The sequence below is a fragment of the Bidens hawaiensis genome, unplaced genomic scaffold (assembly GCF_021521415.1).
Source record: "Bidens hawaiensis isolate Kalapana, Puna unplaced genomic scaffold, B.hawaiensis_p1.1 tig00001511_1, whole genome shotgun sequence".
Classification (NCBI taxonomy): Eukaryota; Viridiplantae; Streptophyta; class Magnoliopsida; order Asterales; family Asteraceae; genus Bidens; species Bidens hawaiensis.
Window position 1 is genome coordinate 2426810 of NW_027491085.1, and position 27871 is coordinate 2454680.

Here is a 27871-nt window from a genome sequence, read left to right on the forward strand (position 1 = left end):
TTCACCTTCTCCACCACTGGATGCGGGAAGGCAGCGTACTGATTCACAGCTTGGTCATAAGCAGCTTCAGTATTAACATTGAATAAAGGGAAGTTGGAGGGCGGAAAGCCTCTCTCAGCAAACCCTAGACCAAGCAGGAAGCCAGTCTTCTGCCCATCCTCATGAGAAGCGTTGAGGGCTGCGCTCATTGCATCGTCGTAAGAGGTCTCTGAAAGGACCCGACGCACAACCTACAAAAGAAAATTACAAGTTAGAACATTTTCTAATTACGAGCGGAAAGCGTAAAGAAAAAGATAAAGATACCTCAGGCAACGCTTCTCGAAGCAGCCATTGGAGGGTAGCTTGACTTTCTTTGTAAGCACGTTCGGCTCCGCTTTTATCAAGGTTGGCAAGTTGAACTTCCTTGGCGGCAGCTTCTTCGACGCTTTTGAGTTTCCTTTCAGTACGGTCAAGCATCCCCCTCTGGTCAAGGATCTCCTGCAGCTTCTTGGCATCTTCCATTGCCAAGGCGTCATGAGCATGCTGAAGAGCCTTTAATTTGCATTTAAGCTGCTCATTCTCTTCGCGAAGTGGCTCAGCAACAGCTTCAGCCTTGGCAGCCCTCTCAGTTGAGTTTCGCGCAGTCTCCTTGGCCAGCCGAAGCTGTTCATTCACAGCTTGGGCAGCCTTGGAGCGGGCCTCGAGTCGCGCCTGGACTTCAACCTCGAGGGCCTTGAATGCCTTCTCCTTCTCGGCTGCGGCAGCGGCCAACTGCCGGTTCTCCTCCCGAAGAGCCCGCGCTTCAGATACATCTTTGGCGCGAGCTGCTTTTAACTTGTCGTTTTCACGACAAAGCAGCTCGACGCGGGGCTGCGTTCGGGCCTGGAGAACCCGAAGCTCATTGGTTAGCCTACCCTCTTGGTAGCTAGCCATGGCTTCCCCCAACGCACCATGAGGAGCAGCATGGCGAGCCCAGTCCACGCACTCCACAGGGGTGCGAAGGGTTGTTCCTCGGCGTATGTTCCATCTTGGAACATACACTTCATTGGAATCCGACACTGCAAAAGAAACAAAGGCAGTTAGGAAAAGATGACAAAAATATACAAAGAAAAAAGAACCCTACGTACCTGTAGGGTCAATAACAGGCCGATAGCCGCCAAACCCATCACCTGAACCTAAAGGAAATCCATCCAACAGGTCAGGCAGACGGGAAGGTGGCGTAGATCGGCGGGAAGCCCGGCGCGTACCTGATGGTCCGGCCGTCGGTGCCGGTGGCGCAGGTATAGTGGCAGCCGCCGTGGTAGCCATTGTTGGCGCCGTCTCCTCAGCAACAGTAACCGCCGGCTCCGTGAAAGATGCTGTAAAAATTGCACTCACGGCCGGCGGAGACACCTTCTCAGCTGGAACAGCCTCAGGAAGGCTAGAATCAGCGGAAGCAAGCGTAGACGCCTGGGTCGACGCCTCGGGAAGGCTGACCGAGCCTACCGTCATTGGCGGGGGAATACTTACTCCAACTCCACCCTGGAATGCGTCAACATCCACACCTGCACAAGCAAAAGTGTTAGAAAAATTTATTTGAAACAACAAATCTAGACAAGAATTATGGGGGTACTTACGGGGTTTCTTGAGCTTGAACGCACGGACGAGCGGGGGCGAACCCGATGGAGCCGGCCTCTTGACACCGGTAACCGTCGTCGTCGCTGCCTCCCCGGAGGTAACACCTGCAGCCTCCGGAGCGGTGGTCTCCTCACCACCGGGCTTCCCCGCCACCTCTGCATTATCTGACTCCGAGTCAGATAGGACTACCGGGTCGGCCGTAGAGGCCACCTTCTCCTTGCCTTTCCCGACGGCAGCCTTTTTCTTCCGCACCAGTGGAGGACCTTCTGCGGATTCCTCAGAAGAAGAAATGTCATGAACTCCAGCAGCAGGCACAGCATTGAGAGGTTCAGGGTAGAAGATAGGCTTACCTGGCCGTCGGTGGCTCAGGATCTCTTGGCCTGGCGGGTAAACCTCCACGAACCGACCCGCAGTCTGCTCTAAGATGGGCAACTCGTTCTCGTCCAGAGCACGAGTACCCATCCGCGCAGGACCATCTTCCTCCCGCGGATTCAGGAGCGACTGAAGATCGTTACCCTCTGAAATCAACAAGAAAGTTAGAAAAAATCGTAGTCAGCAAAAAAGAAACAAGACATACCATAAGGGGTAGAGTTCGAACCATATTCAAGGACGATCGGAACCTTATCCGCATTCGCCGCCTTCCACACCCGGCTCATCCCCAGCATCACCATCGCCGACTCCGGAAAACGGAAAACCGGGGACTGGACCCGGGATATCTTCGCGAACCATTCCGCCTCCTCGTAGTTGATGGCGGGAAGGTTCGGAAGCGGCTGGCCATTCTTGAACTTCATGGCAATGGGGATGGCTCGAGCGGATATAAAGAAGAACTCTCTTCTCCATGAGCGAAGACTCCGCTCGGTGGTACAAATCTTTAAACCCTTGATACGGGTTGTAAGAGTGTACCACCCTTGGATGCACCTCCAAGTATAGAAGGTCATCAGGCGGTCAACAAGGGGCTCAAGGCCCAGTATCCGGCACACCCACTCAAAGTGCCGGACCTTGGCAATGGCCATGGGGTGCACCTCTGTCAGGTGCACACCGTGCCTCTCTAGGACACGGTACACAAACTTTGTCAACGGAAACCTAAGGTTCCCGTAGACAAAGAATGCAGCATAAACCCCGATCTTGCCACTAGGGGCATCGTACACAGTATGGTGGGGCTCAGGAAACTCATGCTCGAGAGACTCGAGCATGAACTTCCTGACGATATACTGGTACAGCTCGACAGGAAGATAACACTGGCATTCGCCAGCAGTCTTCTGATCATCAGCATCGTGAGAAGACATGGTGGAAGAAAGAAGAGATTTCAGAGCAATACTTTACTGAAAAAGAGAAATTCGCCGGAAATTACTGGAGAAGAAGAGATGAAAGTGGAAAGTGTGAATTGCAAATAACCTTCTCCCCCTTTATATAGCAATCGCAATTAATGCGATGAATTTAATACGGAAGAGAGAGAAATCAAAGGTGCAATGAAACTATGACGCGTGGCAAAAGCAAACTGGCAACAGCTGTCAAAAAGGACGTGTGCCAGAGATTTCGCGGCTACGCGCCCGAAATCCCGTGCCCACGCGCCTGAAAAAGCAACTGGAATGACCACATAATGTCATGTCGCCATAACTTCTGGCACGTCCTGACACAGTCAGAAGAAACCGTCGCACGACGTTTGAGGTATTGGGTTGTTATCCATCCAACTCTTCAAATTTCAAAATTTAAAAATTTGAAGACTAAGGTTCAAAAAAGTAAGCGGGAAAATACCCCTTACCTTGGCAAACAAGTAACCATAAGCCGGGTGTGGGTACAGTGTAAAGGCAAAACCCTTCACATACCTAACACCCGCAGGGAATTGAAGCCAAAATATTTGGCAACCAAGTAACCATAAGACGGGTGCGGGTACAGTGTAAAGGCAAAACCCTTCACATACCTAGCACCCGCAGGGAATGGACGCCAGGAATACCTTGGAAGTAAAGTAACCGTAAGACGGACGCAGGTACAGTGTAAAGGCAAAACCCTTCACATACCTAGCACCCGCTGAGAATTGAAACCAGGAAGGATCTTCTGGGCAATGCTTGTGAAACGGAAATAATATCCCCGCATTGCGGGAACATCGAGTACTACGTTGTTTGAGGCTCCAAGATGGAATTGGTGGTTTAAACATAATTGATCACTATGTTCAAAAACTACCAGAACCACAGGGAGAATCCGCACAACTAAGACTCAATGCTCCTGACTTGCGAGGAGGTTACAGACCTACCCGCATCATACCCAAAGACCAAGCAGGAAACTCGGGAATTTCTGCAAGTGACAAGGACTTCCGCGGGAAGAACCCCCATGGAAAACCTTACAAAAACCCCTTTTCAAAACCCTTTGCTTAAGTCCAAAAATTCACCTCACTTTATTAGACATTCGTGAGAAGAACATTGGACTGGGGGGACTTGAAGAGGTAGGTCCCAGCAGGGCTCAGTTGGTCCCGCATGACTCACCTTGAACAGGGATGTCTGCGCAAAGACCATCTACTCCCGCAGGACCCACCATGCTCAGAGAAGCCTACGCGCAGTATGCAAGCTGCATACGCAGGGAAAAGCCTCCCAATGGTAAAGTAACCCGCCTGTTCCCGCAGTTGCGGATACAAGCCATCAGGGAAGGCTACCCGCACAGCATAGCTACACGCATAAGGCTTAACACTTACAAATATTCAGTGTCACCTGAAAGAATGAGCAAAGGCGGGAGGGGGAAAACTCCCGCCAAAATGGGCCAGTCCGTATGATGGAGGATCTTTTGCGTGATACCTGACGAGGTAAAGACAAAAGATCTGACCAAGAATGCGACAGCTCACTGACAGCAGCGTGGCAGACAGCACGCCACAGCACTGTGACCAATAGCCGCCGCCTGCCCACCAACTCCTGCCAGACCACGTGCCTAGCCTGCAGTTGGTAGAAGACGAAGAGTGCACGGCACGCCTGCTCTGTGTCAGCCGCTACCTATCCACCACTCACAGGTAGGGCACGTGCATAGGTTACAGTTGGTAGCGTGTTGGGCCGGCTAAACCCCTTGGAAACCCACCTTCGGCTATAAAAGACAGCAAATGGTATTATCATTTCATCATCTACTATCTCGTATAACTTACTTGATAACTGCTCTAATAGTATTCATATACTTTTATATATTCAAAGAGCAATATAGACTGATTCTCACGCCGGAGGGTGGTCACAAGGAGGAACCCCCCCCTTCTCAGTGACGAGCTTACGGTGTCTGTTTTGCAGGTTCCCTGAAGTACAACTTACTCTGCTGGACCTAACCTTCGTGGGAAACATTACTTAGCCCCCAGATTACCTATAATCTGCCCGGGGTCACTTAGTGTTTCTTCAATATTATATTACAACATAAATGTGGAAAAAGTAATTTTACTCTATATATGAGCTTAAGTAATTACAAATTTTAATTTTTACAAATGTAATCCAATTCTTTTAAACAAACTTCCCTATACGATATTAAATGTCAAATAACTTTTTCAAACATTAGTGTACATATTTAAAAAAAAACTACACCATAAAAATGAATATCTTATTCTTTTTAATTTAAGTCATGTGATAGTATATGATTTTTCCAATTAAAAAAAATAACATGTTAAGTAATTACCGGTGTCTGTTTTCCCACGAAATCTAGTGGGCACCTCTTTCTCTTTCTCATATATATAAGAAACAATATCATATGAATATGCTAGAATAGACATTGTCTGCACTATTTTGTCAAAGTTGGCAACAGAATAGTTTCTTCTCTTCTTGATCATCAACCTTCCAATTATTATTATTAGTTTGTGTGTAAGCAACCATGGATGATTTGCAATATTCATGGTACAACCTCTATGATCAAGAACAACAAACCTTTAATCAGTTTGATTCAGAAAACATGTTCTTGAATCCAATCCACCAGTTATCACCTGCCAATTGGGCTGATCAAGCCATTGCAGCAGCTGATATGATTTGCAGTAATCCTTATCCAGAGATTAAAGATCATGCAGCTACAGAACCCACCATCAACGCCACCCACACCTCGCCGGAATGTTTACTTTCCGGTACATATAGCAGCACGGATGACATATCGGATAAAGTTTCCGTCGGTTTCTCCGTAGCCGGAAATAATAATAATGTTATTTCGATATCCGGCAATTCGTTGACTGAAGACGGTAATGCTTCTCAATGCTCGTCCGGGAAGCGGCCGATCACCGGTGTTGGGGGTTGGGACAACGAGGTGCTTCATAGACCGAAAAGATCCAGATCGAATACAGGTAGGGGTGTTCATCGGTTTGGTTTTAACCAAATTCGGATTTTTCTTAACTTAAAAACAACTTTTTTTTTTAATTTATTTTTTTGAACGATGATTTCTGTTGTCATCTGAGCGACTTGAACCCAATAGTTTCTAACTCCTTGGTATTTTAAAGCCTTTGCCTTTGTCAAAAAATTGAACCGAAAAGCAAATATATGATTCGGTTCATTATTTAAAACAGTTTTAGTTTGGTTCAATTTGGTTTGTTTGGTTATTTGGAATTGGAATATTGAACAAGATTCAGAGTTTTTAAACTGAAATCATAATCAGGTTTTTGTTTAATGCCAAATAGGAAACCAGATATTTAATTTGGTTCGATTTTAAACGATTTTAGTTCGTTTCAATCCGTTTAGTTATTTGTTTGATCATAATTTCCGACTTTTTAAACTGAAAACCTTATTAGGTTTCGGTTTAATACCAAACTAGAAGCCGAATATTTAATTCGGTTCGGTTTTCGACGGTTTTAGTCCGGTTCAGCTTGTTTGGTTATTCGATTTTAACCAAATTCATATCCTTTAAACCGAAAACCTTATAAATAGGCCGGTTTTGGTCTAAAACCAAATATTTAATTAGGTCATATTTTAACAGTTTCGGTTTGGTTCGGTTTTTTTATTTAATCAGTTTGAAACCCGAATACAGGTAGACCAGCTTCATCAAATATCAACTTCCAGCTACCCGGTAACTCATCAGAAACCGACACCGAAGCGATTGCACAAATGAAGGAGATTATATACAGAGAAGCCGCTTTTCGGCCGGTGAGTTTCGCAGCAGAGACAGTGGTGGAAAAGCCTAAAAGAAAGAATGTGAGGATATCAAGTGACCCTCAAACTGTGGCGGCACGACAACGCCGCGAAAGGATCAGCGAAAGAATTAGGGTTTTACAGAAGCTTGTTCCTGGTGGCAACAAGATGGACACTGCATCAATGCTTGATGAAGCTGCAAATTATCTTAAATTCTTGAGGTCACAAGTGAAGGCATTGGAGCATTTAGGGCAGAATAGTACAAAAATCAATGCAGGTGGTACAAGTTCAGTAATGCCTCATGTATCATTGGTTGTACCTAGGTTTTCCATGCAGCCCTATTTTCAGTTTCAGAATAGTACAACAATGGAAGCAAGTGGTGCAAGTGTAAAGAGCACAAAAGAGGACACTCATGCTTCAATGGTTGTACCTTTTACTCACAATTCTTTTTTTATGCATGAAAACTTGTAATTTATTGTATGCATAGAGGTTAAAAGTAATAAAAAACCCTAGCTAGCTAGTTAATTAGCAAACTCAAGAAACATGCATGCTAATGATAATCAAATCATGTGAATGATCAAAGATTCAAAATTCAGAACACCTTTTTTTTGTTAATTTTAATAATTTGGTGATAATTGCCCTCATCATTTGTATTTCAAATTGTTGTGAAGGTAAATGATTCACTCATGATGTAGTGAATTACCTCTATATAATATAACTACACGTGTTCTAAATTATAACTCATTTTAGAATATTAGACCATCCTCAATAGTGGGGGCTTCGAAGCCCCTCTCCGGTGCCACGTCAGCACCATGTGGGCACTGAGGGCTTCAAAGCCCCACCCCAAAGATGTCCCTCTATGGTGAGAGGCTTCGAAGCCCCTTAATTTTTTTTTTATAAATTAAGGAGTGGGACCCACCAACATTCACCATTATCCAACACCCAACATATCTTCCTTCTTCAACACCCAAATAATCTTAATCCACCAGGTACGCCACCACCTTCAAATTGGTCGGAACATGGTTATCGCCAGAACTCATGGTCGCAACACCCAAATAATCTTAATCCACCACCAGCTTCAAATAATCTTAATCCACCACCAAATATATTAAGGTGTGCCGGAGCTCATGGTTATCGCTGGCGTTGCCACCCTCGTGTTCGACCCTAAGGCAATGCCGGAAATTGGTCGGAACATGGTGGTTGGAGATTGATGAAGAAGGGAATGTAGTTGTTGAAGGGGGGCCCACCAAAACAATCCCAAGCGCGCCGGCCGTTGCAACGCTGGGCAGCACCGCGCCCACGACCAAACTGCGCCCTGCTATGGTATTTCGCGCCCTCCGCGCACTAAGGTCGCCCTCCACGGCGCCCCATAGCGAAGGGTCTTAAGAACTATAATTCCCAGCAGTTTACAAGTTCGCCGATTAGCCAGTAAGAGAGGAGGTAGACCATTTGTGGTTTTGAATGTATGTTTGATCTGCTAACACATATATTTAACCCGTCGGTTTTGTCCTGTTAGCAAAATAATGATATAAAATTTATGACAAAACGACTATTGTGCTTAAACTGAGATTTAAGTGTAATTATAGGCATAGAGAATAAATATACCATTATTTTAGTTGGCTAAACATTCTCTTACATTAATAACATATATGTTTTCTCAAAATCTAAAGGCTAAATGTTAGACCGGGTGAGTTATTGTACAAAGGGAATTGATCAATTGTAAGAAAGATACGAAGGTATCAAAGCGCAACACGTGGCACGTGGGCATGGGTATATGCACCCATAAACAAGCACTTAACTTGTATAAACTATTAAGCAACATACAATAATTTATAATCACATACATACATAATTACGCAACTTATATGATAATTACACAGTCTATCTCAACTACACATACAAAATCACGCACAACTTATTTGGGTTTTTGAAATAGTTGATTTGTTTTGTCAAATGTATGGCTAAGACTATACTCAAATGCATGCCTAACATGTTAATGAAGACCCATGTCTAAAATAACGCTAAATCAAGAAAATCAATCTTCGATGTGTTTCGTTTCCAGAATCACATGTTCTTCGAATTTAATCCAAAACCAAAATAAAATTGGGATAATACACACATAAGAACACAATCATCTAGTTATTTAAGAAGTCAAACAAACATCTAATTCAGATTGGGCATCAAATCTGAAAATTGAATGCCTCACCATTAATTTATGGTGGCTGTAAAGCTTCACAATGGACCTCTAGCTTGCCATCATCGAGGACTAAGTCGACACAAATCAAGCAAGGAATTATCGATGTCTCGCTCTCCTAGCTTGTTTTCGTCGATTAACTTCATTGTCATTCATCTGGATCCACAGGTACGTAAAGCTACATGTAAAATATGAGATGTCTTGTGCGATATGAATTGTGTTTTAAAGTTAGATGTAAATCGAAAATTAAATAAAAACTAGAAAAGCTATTAACAAAGAATTATAATTTAATTCGTTGGTGATTATTTCTTCTTTAAACTGTTGAGTGTGATAATTTCGCAATAATATCCTCTATTATATATGATTAAGAAATTACATAGATGATTTATAATTTATCTAATAATCATTTGGAATTATAAATTTGTAGCTAAACTTCTTTAGCCCAATGATTCTTAGTTTAAGTGGTTATTATGAGACATCCAAACACTTCAATTAAAAATAGAAGGTTTTAAATTTAAGTCTCGCCTGGACAAACAAAAAAGAAAGTAAAGGTTTCTTGTTACGTCTGAGGATAATTTTCTTATCTGTGGTGGGTTTCGTTATGAGGGTGATCTCCGGTCTTTAAGAATGGAGATCAACTGGTGGATTATTGGTCTGTCAGTGATCCAAATTAGCCGTTGAAAAAAGAAGCTAAACTTTTTTTTAATATTTTAAATAATAAATATAAAATATATAGAAATAATTATGTTTAGATTAAAAGGCAAAATATTGAAAGATATATTATTGGTGAGGACATGTGCCGGTGAGTCGGTCCTGTCTCCTTGATTCAATCCAAGGCGTGCCCCTCGAAAATCATCCCTCTGTTTTGACCTCTTCCTAAGTTCCTTTGATATCCTAATATGCCCACCACATGTCTTATTTTATTTTATGTATTCTCAAATCCTCATTTTCAACATCGCACTATTAATTATTATGTATAATATATCAAAATAGAAACAACTTCTGTCGAAGCACTTAAATATTCTAATGAAACTTATATGCATTGAAACCATTGATGTTAAAAAAATATATATTAAGGTAGTGTTTGATATGAGTAATGAATAAGAGAATGAAATGACTTATTCAATATTCAATGGTATAATAAAAATATATAATGTTTGGTTGATCAATAGAAGAAAATCAATTATTACATAAGATTGAAATCTTGTTCTCTCTAAACAAGTTCATCTTATTCCTTAATCATCCCCTGTTTTTTATACCATCACCAATTTCATCACCTCATATAAGGTTTACTAGACGGGTGCCCGCGCGATGCAGCGGAAACACATACCGTTGATGTTGATAATGGTTTGGTTTCAATTTTTAACGATTCTGTTTTGGTTTTCGATAACCAAAAACCGTTACTAATGGTTTATTTTAAAAACCATCAAAACCATATCGCAAATACCGCTACTTAAATGTTATTTTTTTAAAACTAAAAAAAAAACTAAAGCAATATAATACTCAAATTAAAGAGAATAAAATTCTCGTTTTTATGGTGCCAGATTTTTAAAAAAATAATAGCGTATGAAAAAATTATAACCGTTTAAAAGTGGTGGGTGGAAGTTGGGTTAAATGTGAAATTAAAAAGAATATATAGTTAAAAGTTAAAGGGCTAAGTTGTAACTAATACTAAAATTTACAAAAACTAATTAAAATTGAGGGGTTAAGATTGTAACATGTTTAAGGAAATAAAGTTTAACCTGCACCATATTGTCTAATAGACTATTTTGTCCCTCCTCAACATGCTATTTAAGTTGTACAATTTGTTAATTAAGTAATAAATTACTTAAAACTCAACTGTCTTAATTTGCCCATCACTCATACATTATATATAGTATATGATTGATATACATGTGCTCACTTTGGTCAACTATTTATTTATATATTTACAATTTCATGCGAGTTTGTGCTTTGGGTTGTTGTAACATGTGCTTCAAATGGGTTTTTTACATTGTTGGTTGTACATTACTTCACTTTGTTTTTACTGGACCGCAAAATCCACATACGACCGCCATGTTCTACATCACCTTCTCCTCATTTTCATCCAAAATCCACCTTCACACACCATCTTCTTGCAACATCTCTCCCTTTCTTAACATACGAACTCGTTTCTACTTTTTGAAAATAAATTTGGGCTCAAATATATATTCTAGCTATAGAAAAAATAACAAAATAGACATGTTATCCCAAATTATTTTCAAAATAGTGATTCAATGGGCTATCAAGCTACATAGGTGCCTAAAAGGCGATGAATAAATATATAGTTGTCATACGCTTCTTTTATGTTTCTGGGAAAAGACAGTCTTTGTGTTAAAATGGTTAGTTTAAGGTGAAATCTCAGCGTCCATGCATGGGCTAAGGTGGAGCTCACTATTCATGCCTAACCATTGGTGCCCAGACGCTAATGATGAGGCTCCACTTTAACCTAACCATTATTGCTTATATTTACATTTTCAAAAAACATAAAAAGATGCTTATGACAATACTAGAACTCATTTATATCCGTTTAGCCATCTTTGTAGCCTAATCAAAACTCATATTTGAGTGGTTATTAACATTAGGAGCTATATCCAAAACCACTCCTAAAAATGCCCCCATTTTTAAAGCACTAGCTTTAAGAGTAGCTTAAAAACCGCTTCAAAATGTCTCCAAACCCGCTTCTAAAGTGTTTTTTTTACTAGTGTATAATGTCATTTTATATAAAAAAAATTTAAAAATAAAAAAATATACAATATGATAATTTTTAGACAACGGTTTGCTGAACAAATTAAATTTGATTTTCTTCTAAATAAGGGTGTTTCCCATTAACATGGAATATTTTCGATTTTTGGTTTGGTTAGTTAAAGAATTTTGATTACGAACTGTTAATCGCAAAAAGTGTATTAGTTTCACTGAGCTTCAGCTCAACTGGCGTTAGAAAGAAGTGAATTGCTACAGGTTGCAACTCGTAAGGTCTCAAGTTCGAATCCAATTCCAATCGTGTTTTACCACAGCTGGCCTTCGTGTAGCGGGTTTTCCCTATAACAGGAGACAGTGGACTTGGACTATCTAGTGTTGTCTGCGATTGCGGGCTTTTGGGGTGTTCATTTGCCATTGGGTTACCCCAGGTAGCCACGCTTTATTTGTTGGACGTTTAAAAAAAGAGTTTCATATACTTATAATAAAAGTTTAAAAATGAAACAATAGCTCAATAAGTTATATGTTATAACTCGTGAACAAACGTATTGAATCTACATATTTTGTCCACTCTAAGATATCAAAGTTACAATATTACAAACATTTATGCTCTAAAATTATCAAATTTCCAGGTGTAATAAGTTAATAACTACCTTGATATAAAACACATATATAAGCTATATAAAAACTAATAAAATTAGTGATATTCAATTCCCATGATGAAATATGACAATTGTCTTGGTATTGTCATGATTGATAAGGTTATTTGTTTGGGAATCAGTTGTGTTTATATGCTAATTTTAGAAAGTTCTGTTGTGTAATTGACCCAATCTCTGGCTTGCAATTTATTTCTAAATATGGAAATAAAATATACACTTGCTTTTATTGCTCTAATTAGTAGACAATGATACCAATTGAACATGTGTTTGGCGTATCACACGTAAATACTTTGACTTTTGTGGTCCGTTACAATGATAACACAGATTATACGGTAACACATGATGAATATATATCAATCAAGTTGCCCAATGATACGGCTCTCGTTTTATTTTCTAATCTTGGAAGAAGAGGAATTTGTGATGGTGACATAATAAAGATATTGAAACGTTTGATCGATGCAATAATACAACAGATCCGTGATGTCAATGGTACCCAACATGTTTGATACAACTACACCCGATTAAGAAATGTAGTTGTACATGTGTGACGTGCGTATGTATTGGAGATAGTTACGGTAAAAAAGAATTTCGATTTAAGTTAGTAACAAAAAAACTTGGCCAATGTATCAAATGAAGTGGTGAAGATTAATTAATTTGATGATAAAACTATATTAATAGATAGCAATTAGTTAAAAACGTATGTATAACGTAGATTAATTATGCATATGAAGAATCATGTTCTTATTGTTTTGTCTTTTGCTTTAAATATAAATAGAAATATGGTTCAACTATTCCTGTGAAAGCCTTGGACCAAATGGGGCTAATGACTTCTTCTAGCGTGGTACCCTTAATTCATTTTTATATGGAGTTATGACTTCTCTATGATTAGCTCGGTTAGATCTTGGCTTGGTTCGATTTTGAGCCGCTCGACTCGATTCGATTTGAAACGAGCCAAGCAATGAGCAAGCCCTCGCTAGGTTCGGCTCGGCTTGTGAACAACTCTAGTGTGAGGAGATTATTTTTAAAAGGATTCGTTCACTATTTTAAACGTGTGATTCAAAATAGGTTTATTAAATTTTAATAATCTCTATTGATTGGTATTAGCCGATAATAATCCATACTTATTTTATCGCAATTGGCGGTCCCAAATTTCAAAAAGTTGGCCCCCAGTAGTCCCTTGTTAAAAATGACTTAACGACGGTATACTTTTTTCGAATTTCAAACTTAATTTTTAGGGCTTTTGATAGGAAGGAGAATACGAATTGATTGATGTAAAAGTTAACTCGAAACTGTGATCCAAACGACTTGATTTTTGTTAATTGGAAGTTCAAACACAATAATTGAAGCAATAAATCAAGTCGTTTGGATCACCGTTTCGAGTTAAGTTTTACATCAATCGATCCATATCATCCTTTCAATCAAAAGCCCTAAAAAATTAGTTTGAAATTTAGAAAAAAGTATAGCGCCGTTAAGTCCTTTTTAACGGAAGAACTATTGGGGGCCAATTTTTTGAAAGTTGGGACCGTTAGTGTTGATAAAATGAATACGGATTATTATCGGCAAATACCAGTCGATAGAGATTATTAAAATCCAATAAACCTTCAAAATATATTAGAATTGTAAATCAGCCTATGCAAACTTGATTCAACGTTACAATGCAAGTTGATGTATATGTGTTCCAATGATGCTTCAAAATCCCTAAGATGACCAAGACCTTAAAAGTTGTTTGGAATATGGGCTACCGCATCAATTCCTTTTAACTTAATTTTACATCACAAGTATAAAATTCTCTATAAAATTAAATACCAACCCCCCCCCCCCCCCAAAAAAAAAAAAAAAAAAAACGTTTCTAAACTTCCTCACTAATGGACGGTTGAAGGATTTTTGTGATTGATTGAAAGTGGATGACAATGAAGACAATTTCTTTTGAGCCCATTAAGAGGACCCTGTTTCAAAGCTTGTACGCGACCAACAGGCCAATGAACGTGCTATGATAGTATGATCGATATTGAATGACAAGCTCACAAATTCATGTTCTTGATATCACCTTTCTGTTTGTGGAGCTTGGAAAGTAGAATTTAGCAATAATAATGTCTTGTTGAAATTGAGGCTATGTGCATTGTTGTGCTGACTTTTTTCAGGTCAACTGTTTGCCAATTTTGATATTGAAATCAAATGTTATTGCAAACTTTAAACTCCCTGGAATTTTGTTATCAACAGTAAGTAATGCTTTGAATGATCATATCATATGCAGCATTGCCACTTCATTAATTTATCTCATTTTTAAATATTAAACACTTATTTCAGTTGACTTTTTTCAGGTCAACTGCTATGTGCACTGTGGTGTAAACGTTCAACATTTGGTTGGGTGATTCCAAGTAATTTAAAGTGTTGACCAGAGACCAGTCAACTCATGTTCCACAAGTAGGTTCCACACTCGTTATTGTCAAACGGGCCAAAGTTTGATTATGGATTTTGGTACAAACCATATAAATTTTATGTATCTGCTTGTTTAAATATTTATGTGTTTGCTATATGGATCAATGAATACTAGTGTTTGTGGCTGCTGGTTCGTTTTATTGCAGAATTGTAACGCAAACTCGCAAAGTTCTCGGATTTTGGGATGCATGTGATATAGAAACCGGTTTCACGTTGGTCAAGAGCAAAAACCCGAGCTGCTAAGGTACACATATCTTTAATAAGTAGACCCATATCGCACTTAGATGGACAGAATGGGCGGGTCAGGCAACGGGTTAAAACATGTCACTTTTGGTACACTTGTTCCCCATTTTTTAATGTTTCTTTCTGAAATGGCAGGTGGGGAAAGGTTTGCCAAAAAAGGAAAAGGCTCATAAACTTGCCTTACAACATTGGCTCGAGGCAGAAAGTATTCACACTACTTTGTTATCATAAACGAATCGATCAAAATCAAGCGTTTACGATTATTTAATGGTTTATTCTTTTTTATACAAACAGATCGATCCTCGACATCGATATGGTCATAATCATCAATTTTATTATGCCAAGTGTCTATATACGTATTGGATGATATTATTATTATCTCAGGCTTGACATAGGGGAAGGGAAGGAGGTGAATCTTGAAAGATGTCCAAGAACAAAGCTTCTTCAGCAATGTATCAAGTATCTAGGCCCGGTAACGTGTCAAATGGTTGACTTTGTAACTGTATTATTAGTCTCTGCATTTAGGCATTGGCATTTGGCATAACTCTATGTTTTATTTTTAAGTTGCATTAGCTTGATTTGTGCATTTCCAAAAATGAAGAAGCTCTGGGATTGATAGAAAATTTGCTGAGTGCTATGGGAATATGGCTCGTGCTTGGAAGCCTGTGATGAATTCGGTACCATACCGAAAAAAGGGCACCGAACCGATACCGCTATGTCAAATGGTTTACTTTGTATATGTGACGAATTTGGTACCAATTTGGTACATACCGAAAAACCGGTGCCGAACATATACTAAACCGGTCTTCTCGGGATTGGGAACGGTACCAAATGTTTGTGGGGATCGAAATTAATGTATTGCATACATGTTTAGTGACTTTTGACCCATTTCACCTGTTAACAATGGGTTGAAATTAAAACATGTACAAGTATACATCTACAATTGTTTTGTGAAATACTTTTACACCACTATGTCTTTCTTTCACATAATTAGAGAAGCAATTACAAGGATAATTTATGTAAACAAAGCAGAAGTTCACTCAGCAATTACACACTATTTTTAAAAATTCAAAAAGGGCGAATAAATGAAGTGTTACAGCTGGATATACATTTTTTATCAATTTTCTGAATTTCAACATATAACTTATGTTGCAAATTTTGGTTTCGGAGCATAAAAGCTTAAGGCGATTGTTAAAGCAGACTCCAAGTCATCTCCAATCTCTAAGCGAGGTGTATAATTTGAAGAATAAGTTGATGTTTCCGTCAGATCACTACTACTTTTCTTGGGAACAAGCCTAACTCCAAAACCACAGCACCTGTAATCTTCAATCATAAACTCAACAGCTTTGTGAGTTTGATCCCACCATTTAGTGTCCCTCAATGAACCAAATGAAATATACCACACAAATGTATGCTTATCACTATCACCATCACTCTCCTCCCAAACCACATCATCTTCAGAAACCATATCACCAGTCACATGACTTATTACCATCTTTGCAGGATCACTCCAGTGGAAGTAATTTGGCAAAACAGCACATATTAAGAAACCACAAGAGTCACTGAGCAAGTTGTCTGGAAGTTGCAATCGGCATCTTCTCCCTCTAAACATAGCAGGCGTAAATCCCTTTGCAACGCCAAGGCCTTTAAGCCGGAGAAGCATAGAGCCATTCTCAGTAGTCTTTCCCTAATTAATTAATTAACAAATTTTACTTAGATTTTAGTTTTCAATAACATTGTCTTTATATAAATAGCAATAATAGATATTAAAAAAAACACAGAGAGATTCATACATACCTCAAGCATGGATTGTAGTAATCTGTCACCATCATTTATGATACCCCCTCCCATAAGCGAGACTTGACATAGCCGTTCACAGTTACTGTGACAATCTCCAACTGTTGTAAGTGAGCTGCAATAATCTGCTTTGAGAATAGCTGAATTTGAGGGGAGCTTAGGTAATTTAAGAAGCATTACACAGTACGACAGGTCAAGGAGTTTGAGCTGAGTAAGTTGTGAGAGGCTGAAATCTAATCGTGAAAAATCGTTACCCGTTAGATTTAGCTCTTGCAAGTTGAATAAGTCACCAATACCAGAGGGGATTTCTCCGTCTCCCAAAAAGCAATCCTTTACTTCATGGGGACAAATGGTGGAAACAATCTAAGCTTGGGACATTCTGATATACTTAGGTATTCAAGATATGTATGCTTTACAAGTGATGGGTGAACCTCTGTTAACTCTTTACAAGAAGAAAGTGTAAACTTTTGAAGACATGGGAGTCCGTTAAGATCTGGTGTGCTGACTAGCTCCCACATGCATTTGAGTTGAAGAACTTTCAAACATGGTAGATGCTATAAAGTATACATACACAAGTTAATATATAAAGTTAAGACAATTAGTATGATACACGTAAATTTAGTAATTTAATAAGGTATATTGATTTTATATAATCCCGAATATCGCCTTTTGGCTGTTGTCGATCCTAACCAACGAAATGGCTAGTGACAGTCCCATCTCTTAACATATTTGCTTCCCACGACTAACGGAAGCGTAACTCCGTTAGTCTCCGGCCACCAGAAAAACACTTTCGGCCGGAAAACTCAACCTTTTCGTCCCAAACCCCTTTGAAACCTTACATCGGACCTGTAGAAACCCTTTTTTTTAGCAAAAACCCCAATTATTGAGGTTGCCGGAACCCTAGGTGGTGGTCGCCGGAAAAAACGTTTTCGGCCAGAAAACTCCTTTTTCAGGTGGAAAGTCGGTGGTGTTCATGTGATGGTTGTCAGTGGTGGTGTTCAAATGGTGGTGGTGGTATTTAGGTTGAGTTTTACAGCGAAAATGGAGTTTTCCGGCAAAAAACGTTTTCCGGCAGCCGGAGACTAACAGAGTTACACTTCCATTAGTCGTAGATCGTTGGAAACAGACATGTTAAAAGGTGGGACTGTCACCAACCATTTCGTTAGTTGGGACGGACAACGACCAAAAGGTGATAGTTATGATTATTTAAAACCAATATATCATTTAATTAATAATTTTATGAAGATGACAAAAAGTAATCCAAACAAACAGTTTTTATTTAATCCACTGCTTTCATGTGTATAACTGAATGAACGACTAAATTACCTTGAAACCCTTCCAAATTTCTTTTTGCATGCTTCCCCATAGGTTTAGAACAACAAGCTTCATTAGCTTGAAACTTTCTGGGAATGGACTTGCAGGATATAACTCCCAATGAATACACTGCGACTCATTTGAGAGAAAACTAGGCCCGTCGGCATCAGCATCACTGTCACTGCACACCGTCTTAAAAAGCAATCTTAGTTTCTTCATTTTTGAAACAATCTTGCAAAAGTGTGATGAATGATCATGATCACTTGAATAACCGTCATATCTTAGCGCTTCAATCTTGTACTTGACCTGCAACAAAGGAAACAATGTATGGGCCGGTTTAGTGTCATCTAGTTCACATATAATGCAATATATAGCTTAACTTACCACTGTTTCATCCCCAAACCGCATGTCTCTGATATCTTCATGTTTCCAAACTCTGCTGCGTTTTTCAGGATTATTAGGATACTCCATTTTAACAATGTATCGGCCCATTTCTTGAATATTATCATGCATATTAAACCTACCATCCACAATACTTAAGAGAGATTTTTGTATCAACACCTTAATCGTTATTGGAATGTAAAAGTGACAAGCTTCAAGTATCTCCATTGCATCATCTACATTCCACCCATTGAAGAAACATGCAATGTCCAAGAACGCCCCTTTCTCGTAAAAGTCAAGTCCGTCATAGGTAATTTTGAGCCTCTCCACAATTTTTATTTCTGGAATAACTTCCAGTTTATTCAAGGTACTTAACCACTCTTCCATAGTTCTGCCATGTAGAAAAGAGCCTAAGATTTTTAGTGCCAATGGGAGCCTACCGGCATAAGAAACCACACGTAATGAAAGTGTCTCATAATCTTCTTCAGGGTCTTCTTCACTATATGCATATGTTTTAAAGAGCTGGATAGCCTCATCATCTGATAATAATGTGACAGGATAGACACACTCTACGCTATGGGCTCTTAGTACATGTTCGTCTCTACTTGTGATTATAATTCCGCTCCCATCACCAAACCATCCATGATCTCCGGCTAACGCCTCTAGTTGGTCATGGTCATCGACATCATCAAGAACTACCAACACTTTTCTATGACATAACCTTCTTTTCATCATGTTTTTTCCTTCCAAAATACTTCCTACTCGCACTTATTGTTTTAAAATAGCTAATAAAGCTATCTTTTGCAAATTCACTAAGCCATACCTGTTTGACTGCTCTCTAACATGCTCAACGAAGCAGTAACTATCAAATTGTTTATAAATTTCTCCATACAGATACTGTGCAAGAGTAGTCTTACCAATACCCCCCATCCCCCATACCCCAACCATGCGCACACCACCTGACCCAATGTCTAATAATGATTCCAATTCTTGCAAGCGACCCTTCATTCCAACAAGACATTCATCAATCCTTGAATTTAAGGGGGGGAGTTTATCCAAAATTGTATCAACGATGTTTTTGATGAATTGTGCTTCATGCCTGCAATTTGGATACATATTGATCAATAACATATACTCGCATTAATTCACAAAGAGGCAACTTAATTCACCATATAAGAGGAATGATATCTTTAATTGAAACAGAACTACACCTGACTCACGTCAGTACTCATTAACAGAAATAATTGTTATGACCATTATTGAATTATTTTAAATTCAAATAACAAACGTGAAACATGATGGAATTGAATGACCATACACATGCAAATACATGAGACTGAAATTAGACTTTTATGAGCTGAAGTAAGCAATGAATCATATCACCCTAATTTAATGCACCAGTAAATAAAATAAAAAATTTGATGGATTCAAGAAATAGAAAAGCTAGCTGTACAATGGTAAGTTTTTCTTTGTTTGAATGAAATTTTGACTAACTAGCTCATCAACGATGTTCCAGAAGATGAACGAGCTCAATCCTTCATGGCATCAGGAGCTAGCTGAGCCCAAGCCCAAGCCAACCTCAATCAAGTAAAATCAGTCACAATAAAAGCCTCGAAATGAACCAAGATTAAATTCGAGCACAATCCATAAAAGACACAAGTTAATGTAATGGATATCACTGAAAACTTAATTGAGTTGTAAAAGCACGTTAATCATGCATAGACTTCAAATAAAAGTAATGAAATTACCCCTCCACAATGTTCTTGATCTCCCATCCAGCAATATTACTCACATCAATAAATGCTTTTCTCCACAATTCAGCATTAAAGGCGTCTTGTTTGGCAAATGATTTTCCGAAACCCCCCTTTTGTTTTCTCATTTCGGAAGGATTAAAAGAGAATCTCAAATTAGGGAGCACTGACTTCAACAATGTCAAAGTCCAATTAACTTCAATTCTTGTAGTTCTGAACGATGCTAACCCTACTTACAGACGTTCATGCAAGCTACATAGAATTTACATTTCTCTTTGCCATACAGAAGATCTCAGGGATTCTGACATGTTGATTCATTCTGGAAAGTCTTGACGGCCTCCAATGTCGCATAAGCTTCCTATAAATAGATAAAACATAAAACGTTATGCTAAGTAAGCTCATTTTCTTCATGACATGTCCACTTTCTACTTTGAGAAATTATATAAAAAAAAAATTAATTACCTGCGCACGCAATGCCGTATCTAACTGAGTCTTCACTTCACGTGCCGTTGGCCGTGCTTCTCTCTCGTCATGTAAACACCGATAGGCAATAGCTGCAAATAGAGTCAATGGGTCCGGACCAATTTGTACTTCTGTACCCTTAAACACCATTTCATCTAGTTTTTTTTCTTCGTAGTGCCTTTTAGCCAAAGGGCCTAAAGACTGAGAGTGATCCTTACATCCCTCATCCCATGCCATTCTTCCACACAAGACCTCAAACAAAACCACACCAAACGAATATATATCTGATTTTTCGGCTAAAATATCATGCTTGTAATGTGGGTCAAGGTAACCGGATGTGCCGTAAGCATTGCCGCTGACTAGTTCCATGTCATGATGTAATGATGAACACTCCAAATTATAAATTTTTGCCTCCCAGTCATCGGTTAGTACAATGTTAGGGCTTTTTATGTCACTATGCACAACCTTCTTTAGGGTTTCATCACCTTCATGAAGGAATTCTAAACCACTTGCAACATCAATGCATATCTTGAGTCTTTTCGTCCATGTTAAAGTAGCATCTTTTAATGATTTATCAAGACTTCCCTTAAACGTATGCTCATAAACAATGATTTTCTCATTCATCTCGTTACAAAAACCTACAAGACCAATGATATTTTCATGCTTATGCTTGAAAAGAATTTCAAATTCTGTGCAAAACTGAGGATATCCTTGACCAGACTCGGTATCCCACCGCTTTGCAGCAATTCTGGTTCTGGGTCTGGTTCTCCCATTATCGTTCACGTTATCTTGTGTAGATGAAAGTTCTCCTATATATGTCTTCCAATATCTTCCATTTACAACACAATTCTTTTGTTTGAAGTTGTGTGTTGCTGATTGGATATCTTTGAGTGGAATTCGGTGTTTTTTCAGGATATCCTGTAAACCAAGAGGCAATCAATTAACTTCATGATTCAAAACAATGTAAAAATGAAGTAAAATTGTAAAAAACTAGCAATGTGTACACACTATGAGGGATGGATGATATTATTCAATAACTCTCAAACATATATACTATATAGAATAACCCATGTCCCATTATAAGATACTGTTCATATTTTGGCACCTAAATAAGCTTGTAAACGAACCGAACGTTCTGTGAACTTTTCGTGAAACGTTCGGCGGGAAACGAACTAACATGAACACAAATTTGTGTTCATTTAATTAAACGACCGAACATGAACACATCTTTCGTTCGTTTAAGTTCATTTACATATTAATTATAAATAATTAGTTATTATCTGTATGAGTCATCTAGTTAAGAATTGTATATTTGTCCGTTTGTGTTCATTTGAGTGTGTGCATTTATGTTTGTTTGCGTTCAATGACGTTTGTTCATATATGTTCAATTATGCTCGTGTATTTTTGTCCATTTATGTTTGTTTATATTCGTGAACTGTTTGTTTAGATTTTAAACAAACGAACATAAACGAGCACGAACATGTTTGTTTTTTATATAAACGAACATGAACACAAATATTTGGTCGATTAAATGTTTGTGTTCGTGTCCATTTAAAGTTCAATGCTTTTTCAAGTTCTGTGATGACAATTTTCAAGGTTGGACGACCGGCTTGAGTTTCTCCCAAACATTTATTTGCAATTTCAAAAAACGTGCCCAATGAATCTTGATTGGGCCTTTTGATTGAAGTGAAAATGTCTTCAACAATATTTTCTTCTATTAGCTTAGGATCTATCATTTCCGTTATTGTTCTATCATTAAAGCATCGTCGAGCAATGTGTGCGAGCCCTTTCTCATTTTCGCCTATGTAAACCAGATCATATGCCAACCTCCCAAAAAAGATTTCAAACATAACCACTCCAAGTGAGTATATATCTGATTCTTTTTCTAATTTACCCGCCTTTTCATATTCTGGATCCCGATATACTTTTGTGTCTACCTCTTGATTAGCTGGGTGTAAATTTGAGATCCCATAATAAGCAATCTTCGCCTCCCCATTCTTACCTAACAGAATGTTGGCACTCCTTATGTCACCGTGTTGTTGACGATCCATCTTGGTGTGAATGTGATTGAGTCCCTTTGCAATATCAAGGCACATTTGTAGGCGTTGCGTCCATGTAAGATTGTTAGTGTTATCAATACTTTTCAAATAGTCATCAAGGCTGTTGTTAGAAGCATGCTCAAAAAGAAGAATCATCTCATCATGGTCATCACAATAACCAAGAAGAGAGACTACATTGGGATGATTATGAGTAGCATGCATTTCAATTTCCGAAAAAAACCTCTGTTCTCCTTGCCCACTTGCTCTACTAGAGGCGCGTTTTATAGCTATTTGAGAACCTTTGTTGTCAAAATGAAGTTTTGCTATGTACACCATACCATATGCATACAATCCTATGCAGTATGTTTCAGAAAAGGTCTTAGTGGCAGACTTTATATCAAGGAGCCGAAATTAGAGAGTACAATGGTTTCCCCCTGCAATATTAAAATCGTGTGTTAAAAAAATAGAACGCTGCAAGCTATATATACATATGTTGGTTAGGATAAGACTAAATCTTTAAAATATTGCTTCGTAGGAACTCACAAAATACATGTTACATGTCATTTGTAATAAATAAATGTAGGTAAAGAGGTCATTATGTAGATTGCTAACACTGTAGGTAAGCTGGGAACTGAATGAAAATAGCATCTGGATATTGAATTGAATCTTTCCTCTCTCAGAAACTCAATTTCACAAAGTCTTATCATAGCAATACGAAAATTTTTCAAAATAGGATAAAACAAAGAGGTGAAATGGTTTCTAGGAGAGAGAAAACATGTATTAGGAAAGTAGGAGATCCGTCATTTGAAATGGCGGATCTCAGACAAAACATGGGATCTGTCAGATCTTGTCTGGTGATGTGGACAACAACCAGGAGATCCTTCAAATGGCAGATCACGAATATTTTATTCGTGTTCCGCCGTTTGAAATGACGGATGTCAATTTTGGTGATCCGCTAGTTTGACTGGCATGTCACATATTCCAAAGTAGCATACCCCTATGTGTGAAAGTGAATATTGGTGGGCATCCGCCATTTGAAATGGCGGATGTCATCTTGACATCCGTCATTTCAAATGACGGATGTTAATAGTGATTTTGACTGATGTGACATTCTACCAGTCCCTTTTTCCTTTATATTATTTATTTTTTTCCTTTATATTATTTACCTTTTTAAACAACCTTATTTAACAAATAAAAAAAGTGTATTAAACAAATAACGTTTTTTAAAAATATGTTTTGTCTATTATTATTTATTAATTTCTAAATGTCATTATTTAAAAAAATACAAAATTTAATATTAAAATTTTAAATTTTATAGTAAATTAAATTTTTTTAATAAATATTAAAATTTTCTTTATTATTTATTAGTTTTCTAAATGTCATTATTTAAAAAAATACAAAATTTAATGAAAAAAGTATTTTTTTAAAATTTATTAAAAAAACACCATGTTAAATTTTTTTAATTTATTAAAAAAATTAAAATTTTAATATTAAATTTTGCATTTTTTTAAATAATGACATTTAGAGAACTAATAAATAATAAAGAGACAAAACATATTTTTTAAAAACGTTATTTGTTTAATATACTTTTTTTATTTGTTAAATAAGGTTGTTTAAAAAAAGGTAAATAATATAAAGGAAAAAAGTAAATAATATAAAGGAAAAAGGGACTGGTACAATGTCAGATCAGTAAAACATGGTGTTTTTTTATTAAAAAAATTAAAATTTTAATATTAAATTTTGTATTTTTTTAAATAATGACATTTAGAAAACTAATAAATAATAAAGAGACAAAACATATTTTTAAAAAACGTTATTTGTTTAATACACTTTTTTTATTTGTTAAATAAGGTTGTTTAAAAGAGGTAAATAATATAAAGGAAAAAAATAAATGATATAAATGAAAAAGGGACTGGTACAATGTCAGATCAGTAAAACATAGTGTTTTTTATTAAAAAAAATTAAAATTTTAATATTAAATTTTGTATTTTTTTAAATAATGACATTTAGAAAACTAATAAATAATAAAGAGAAAAAACATATTTTTAAAAAACGTTATTTGTTTAATACACTTTTTTTATTTGTTAAATAAGGTTGTTTAAAAAAGGTAAATAATATAAAGGAAAAAGGTAAATAATATAAAGGAAAAAGTGACTAGTACAATGTCAGATAAGTAAAACATGGTGTTTTTTATTAAAAAAATAAAATTTTAATATTAAATTTTGTGTTTTTTTAAATAATGACATTTAAAAAACTAATAAATAATAAAGAGACAAAACATATTTTAAAAAAACGTTATTTGTTTAATACATTTTTTTTATTTGTTAAATATGGTTGTTTAAAAAAGGTAAATAATATAAAGGAAAAAAGTAAATAATATAAAGGAAAAAGTGACTGGTACAATGTCAGATCAGTAAAACATGGTGTTTTTTATTAAAAGAAATTAAAATTTTAATATTAAATTTTGTATTTTTTTAAATAATGACATTTAGAAAAATAATAAATAATAAAGAGACAAAACATATTTTAAAAAAAACGTTATTTGTTTAATACACTTTTTTTATTTGTTAAATAAGGTTGTTTAAAAAAGGTAAATAATATACATGAAAATAGTAAATAATATAAAGGAAAAAGTGACTGGTACAATGTCAGATCAGTAAAACATGGTGTTTTTTATTAAAAAAAATAAAATTTTAATATTAAATTTTGTATTTTTTTAAATAATGACATTTAGAAAACTAATAAATAATAAAGAGACAAAACATATTTTTAAAAACCGTTATTTGTTTAATACACTATTTTTATTTGTTAAATAAGGTTGTTTAAGAAAGGTAAATAATATACAGGAAAAAGGGACTGGTACAATATCAGATCAGTCAAAATCGCAATTCACATCCGCCATTTGAAGTGGCGGATTTCATCTTGACATCCGTCATTTCAAATGGCGGATGTCCACCAATATTCACTTTCACACATAGGGGTAGGCTACTTTGGAATATGTGACATGACAGTCAAACTGACGGATCACCAAAGTTGACATCCGTCATTTCAAATGACAGAACACGAATATTTTATTCGTGTTCTGCCATTTGAAATGACGGATCTCCTGGTTGTTGTCCACATCACCAGACAAGATCTGACAGATCCCATGTTTTGTCTAAGATCCGCAATTTTAAATGACGGATCTCCTACTTTCCTAATACATGCTTTCTCTCTCCTAGAAACCATTTCACCTCTTTATTTTATCCTATTTTGAAAAAAAATTCTCACAATACCCAAAACATTATCTCTAGAATTTCAAACCTACCACTTATATTTACATGTTTATGCAATGAAATATTAATGTAATTTTCCTAGTTGTCATAGATTAAGAACTCTATAAATCCATAAGTTTGTGGTTTAATGGCATGAGTGACAGGCTTATATATTTGGTGTACCATTGTACATACGAAATTCAGGGCCGTCTCCAAGATTTTGAGTGCCCTAAACAGGTACTAAAAAATCGGCCACATTTAAAACAAGATCATTTTTTTTTACCAAAATGACCTATTTTAGGTAGTTAACGGATCACGTCCTAACATCTCAAAGCAAAAGTAGCGCTCAAACTCAATAATCAAAATTCAAAAATAGCATTCGTTCATTCAAGACTAAATTAACTAATTATGTTGCAATAAAGCGAACACATGACTGGATTTCAGTCTTATTCAAAAAAATAAAAATAAAGAAAACACAAGTTCATTAAGACAGCTTTTGATTTACAAATAAAAAAAATGAGGAGTAAAGGATTCGAACTCGCGTCAAAATGGGCAGCAACAAACTAACTTTGAAAAGCCTATTTCAACCGGTTGCACTAAAACAATACTATTGTTTTGTTTGGTTTTGCATATTTAAGTATGCAAAACAGTACTATTTCAACCATGTATATACTTTAATAATTCCGTGCCCCCTTGTCAAGACCGTGCCCTAGACGGCGGCCGAGCTCCGTATGGGTCTAGGCCAGCTCTGACGAAATTCAAGTTTGTGCTTTGTGTATTAAAAACTAAACTGGAAAAAAAATGGTACCATTCTTCTATAATGATAACAAATGAGTACACTAGTTACTAAAAGAGATCAACATATTAAAACAAAAAAGGAATGCGAACTTTGCAAAAGAAAATTTGACTTACGTGCAACTTTAATGCATGTTTAAGTTCCTTGATGACCGATTCCATTGTTGGGCGTTTGGCTTGAGTTTCTATCAAACATTGATACGCAATTTTTGAGAAAACATCAAAAGAGCCTTGATTGGGTCCTCTATTTAGAATAAAACTGTTTTCGTCATCTTCTACAATGTTAGGATCTATCAATTCCTTTAGCGTTTTCTCATTGAATCGTCGTCGTGCAATAGGACCAAGCCCTAATTCATTTTCCATCGTGTAAGTTGTATCATAGGCAGATCTCCCTGTCAAAATCTCGAATAACACTACTCCAAAAGAGTAAACATCTGATTCCTTTTTATACTTGCCTGTAGCCATATACGCTGGATCCAGGTACACTTGTGTGCCTGCAATATGTTTTGTATACATAGTGCTCGCTTGTTGCCCTTTGGGATGGAATTTGGAAAGCCCAAAGTCAGCAACCTTTGCATTCAGATTCTCATCTAACAAAATGTTTTGGCTCTTTATATCGCGATGTAATATCCTTGGTTTTCCCTCCATGTCAGTATGAAGGTAATTAATTCCATTTGCAATATCAAGGGAAATTTGTAATCTTTCAACCCAAGTAAGATTAGTCTTTGTCTTTTCCATATAATCATTTAGGCTTCCATTGAAGATGTACTCATAGACAAGAATCATTTCACCTCTTTCTTCAGAATACCCGAGAAGGGAGACTATGTTTGGATGCTTACAACAAGTAAGCAATTCACTTTCCGCTAAAAACCCTTCTTTACCTTGCCCTTCCTTACCTTGTTCATCTTGCTTGATGCGTTTTATAGCTACATTTTTCCTTATTTTGGGTAGTTCATCTTTACTCTTCCCTTCCATTGATGACATGTTTTGGATATCAAAAACATCAAGTTCTGCGTTGTACACTTCACCATACCCACCGAACCCTATTATAAAGGCTTCATTAAAAATTTTTGTGGCCGACTTTATTTCACTTAATGGAATCTTCAAAATATCCATCTACAAAATCATATGTTCAATCAGGAGTGTTACAGCTTGTACATACTAGC

The 27871-nt window shown here is 37.1% G+C and overlaps 5 protein-coding genes across 5 annotated transcripts; 1 reads left to right on the forward strand and 4 right to left on the reverse strand.

Annotated features, from left to right (window-relative positions):
- Positions 1-5424: 5424 nt before the first annotated feature.
- Positions 5425-7130, forward strand: LOC143581795 (uncharacterized). The gene is made up of 2 exons (XM_077064494.1): positions 5425-5881; positions 6559-7130. The coding sequence occupies exons 1-2, from the start codon at positions 5425-5427 to the stop codon at positions 7128-7130; spliced, it is 1029 nt and encodes a 342-aa protein (XP_076920609.1).
- An 8883-nt stretch (positions 7131-16013) lies between these two features.
- On the reverse strand, positions 16014-17042 carry LOC143580969 (uncharacterized). The gene is made up of 2 exons (XM_077063867.1): positions 16710-17042; positions 16014-16599 (listed from the first exon to the last, which is right to left on the reverse strand). The coding sequence occupies exons 1-2, from the start codon at positions 16884-16886 to the stop codon at positions 16057-16059; spliced, it is 720 nt and encodes a 239-aa protein (XP_076919982.1). The 5' UTR covers positions 16887-17042; the 3' UTR covers positions 16014-16056.
- Positions 17043-20355: 3313 nt separating this feature from the next.
- On the reverse strand, positions 20356-21720 carry LOC143580978 (receptor-like protein kinase HERK 1). Its single transcript, XM_077063875.1, has 2 exons — positions 20618-21720; positions 20356-20513 (listed from the first exon to the last, which is right to left on the reverse strand). Exons 1-2 carry the CDS (start codon positions 21239-21241, stop codon positions 20448-20450), a joined length of 690 nt encoding a protein of 229 aa, XP_076919990.1. The 5' UTR covers positions 21242-21720; the 3' UTR covers positions 20356-20447.
- On the reverse strand, positions 21526-22992 carry LOC143581806 (putative receptor-like protein kinase At2g23200). Its single transcript, XM_077064503.1, has 2 exons — positions 22268-22992; positions 21526-21535 (listed from the first exon to the last, which is right to left on the reverse strand). The coding sequence occupies exons 1-2, from the start codon at positions 22990-22992 to the stop codon at positions 21526-21528; spliced, it is 735 nt and encodes a 244-aa protein (XP_076920618.1).
- Positions 22988-27852, reverse strand: LOC143580986 (putative serine/threonine-protein kinase PBL28). Its single transcript, XM_077063879.1, has 2 exons — positions 26823-27852; positions 22988-23090 (listed from the first exon to the last, which is right to left on the reverse strand). The coding sequence occupies exons 1-2, from the start codon at positions 27819-27821 to the stop codon at positions 23049-23051; spliced, it is 1041 nt and encodes a 346-aa protein (XP_076919994.1). The 5' UTR covers positions 27822-27852; the 3' UTR covers positions 22988-23048.
- Between the last annotated feature and the right edge of the window lie 19 nt (positions 27853-27871).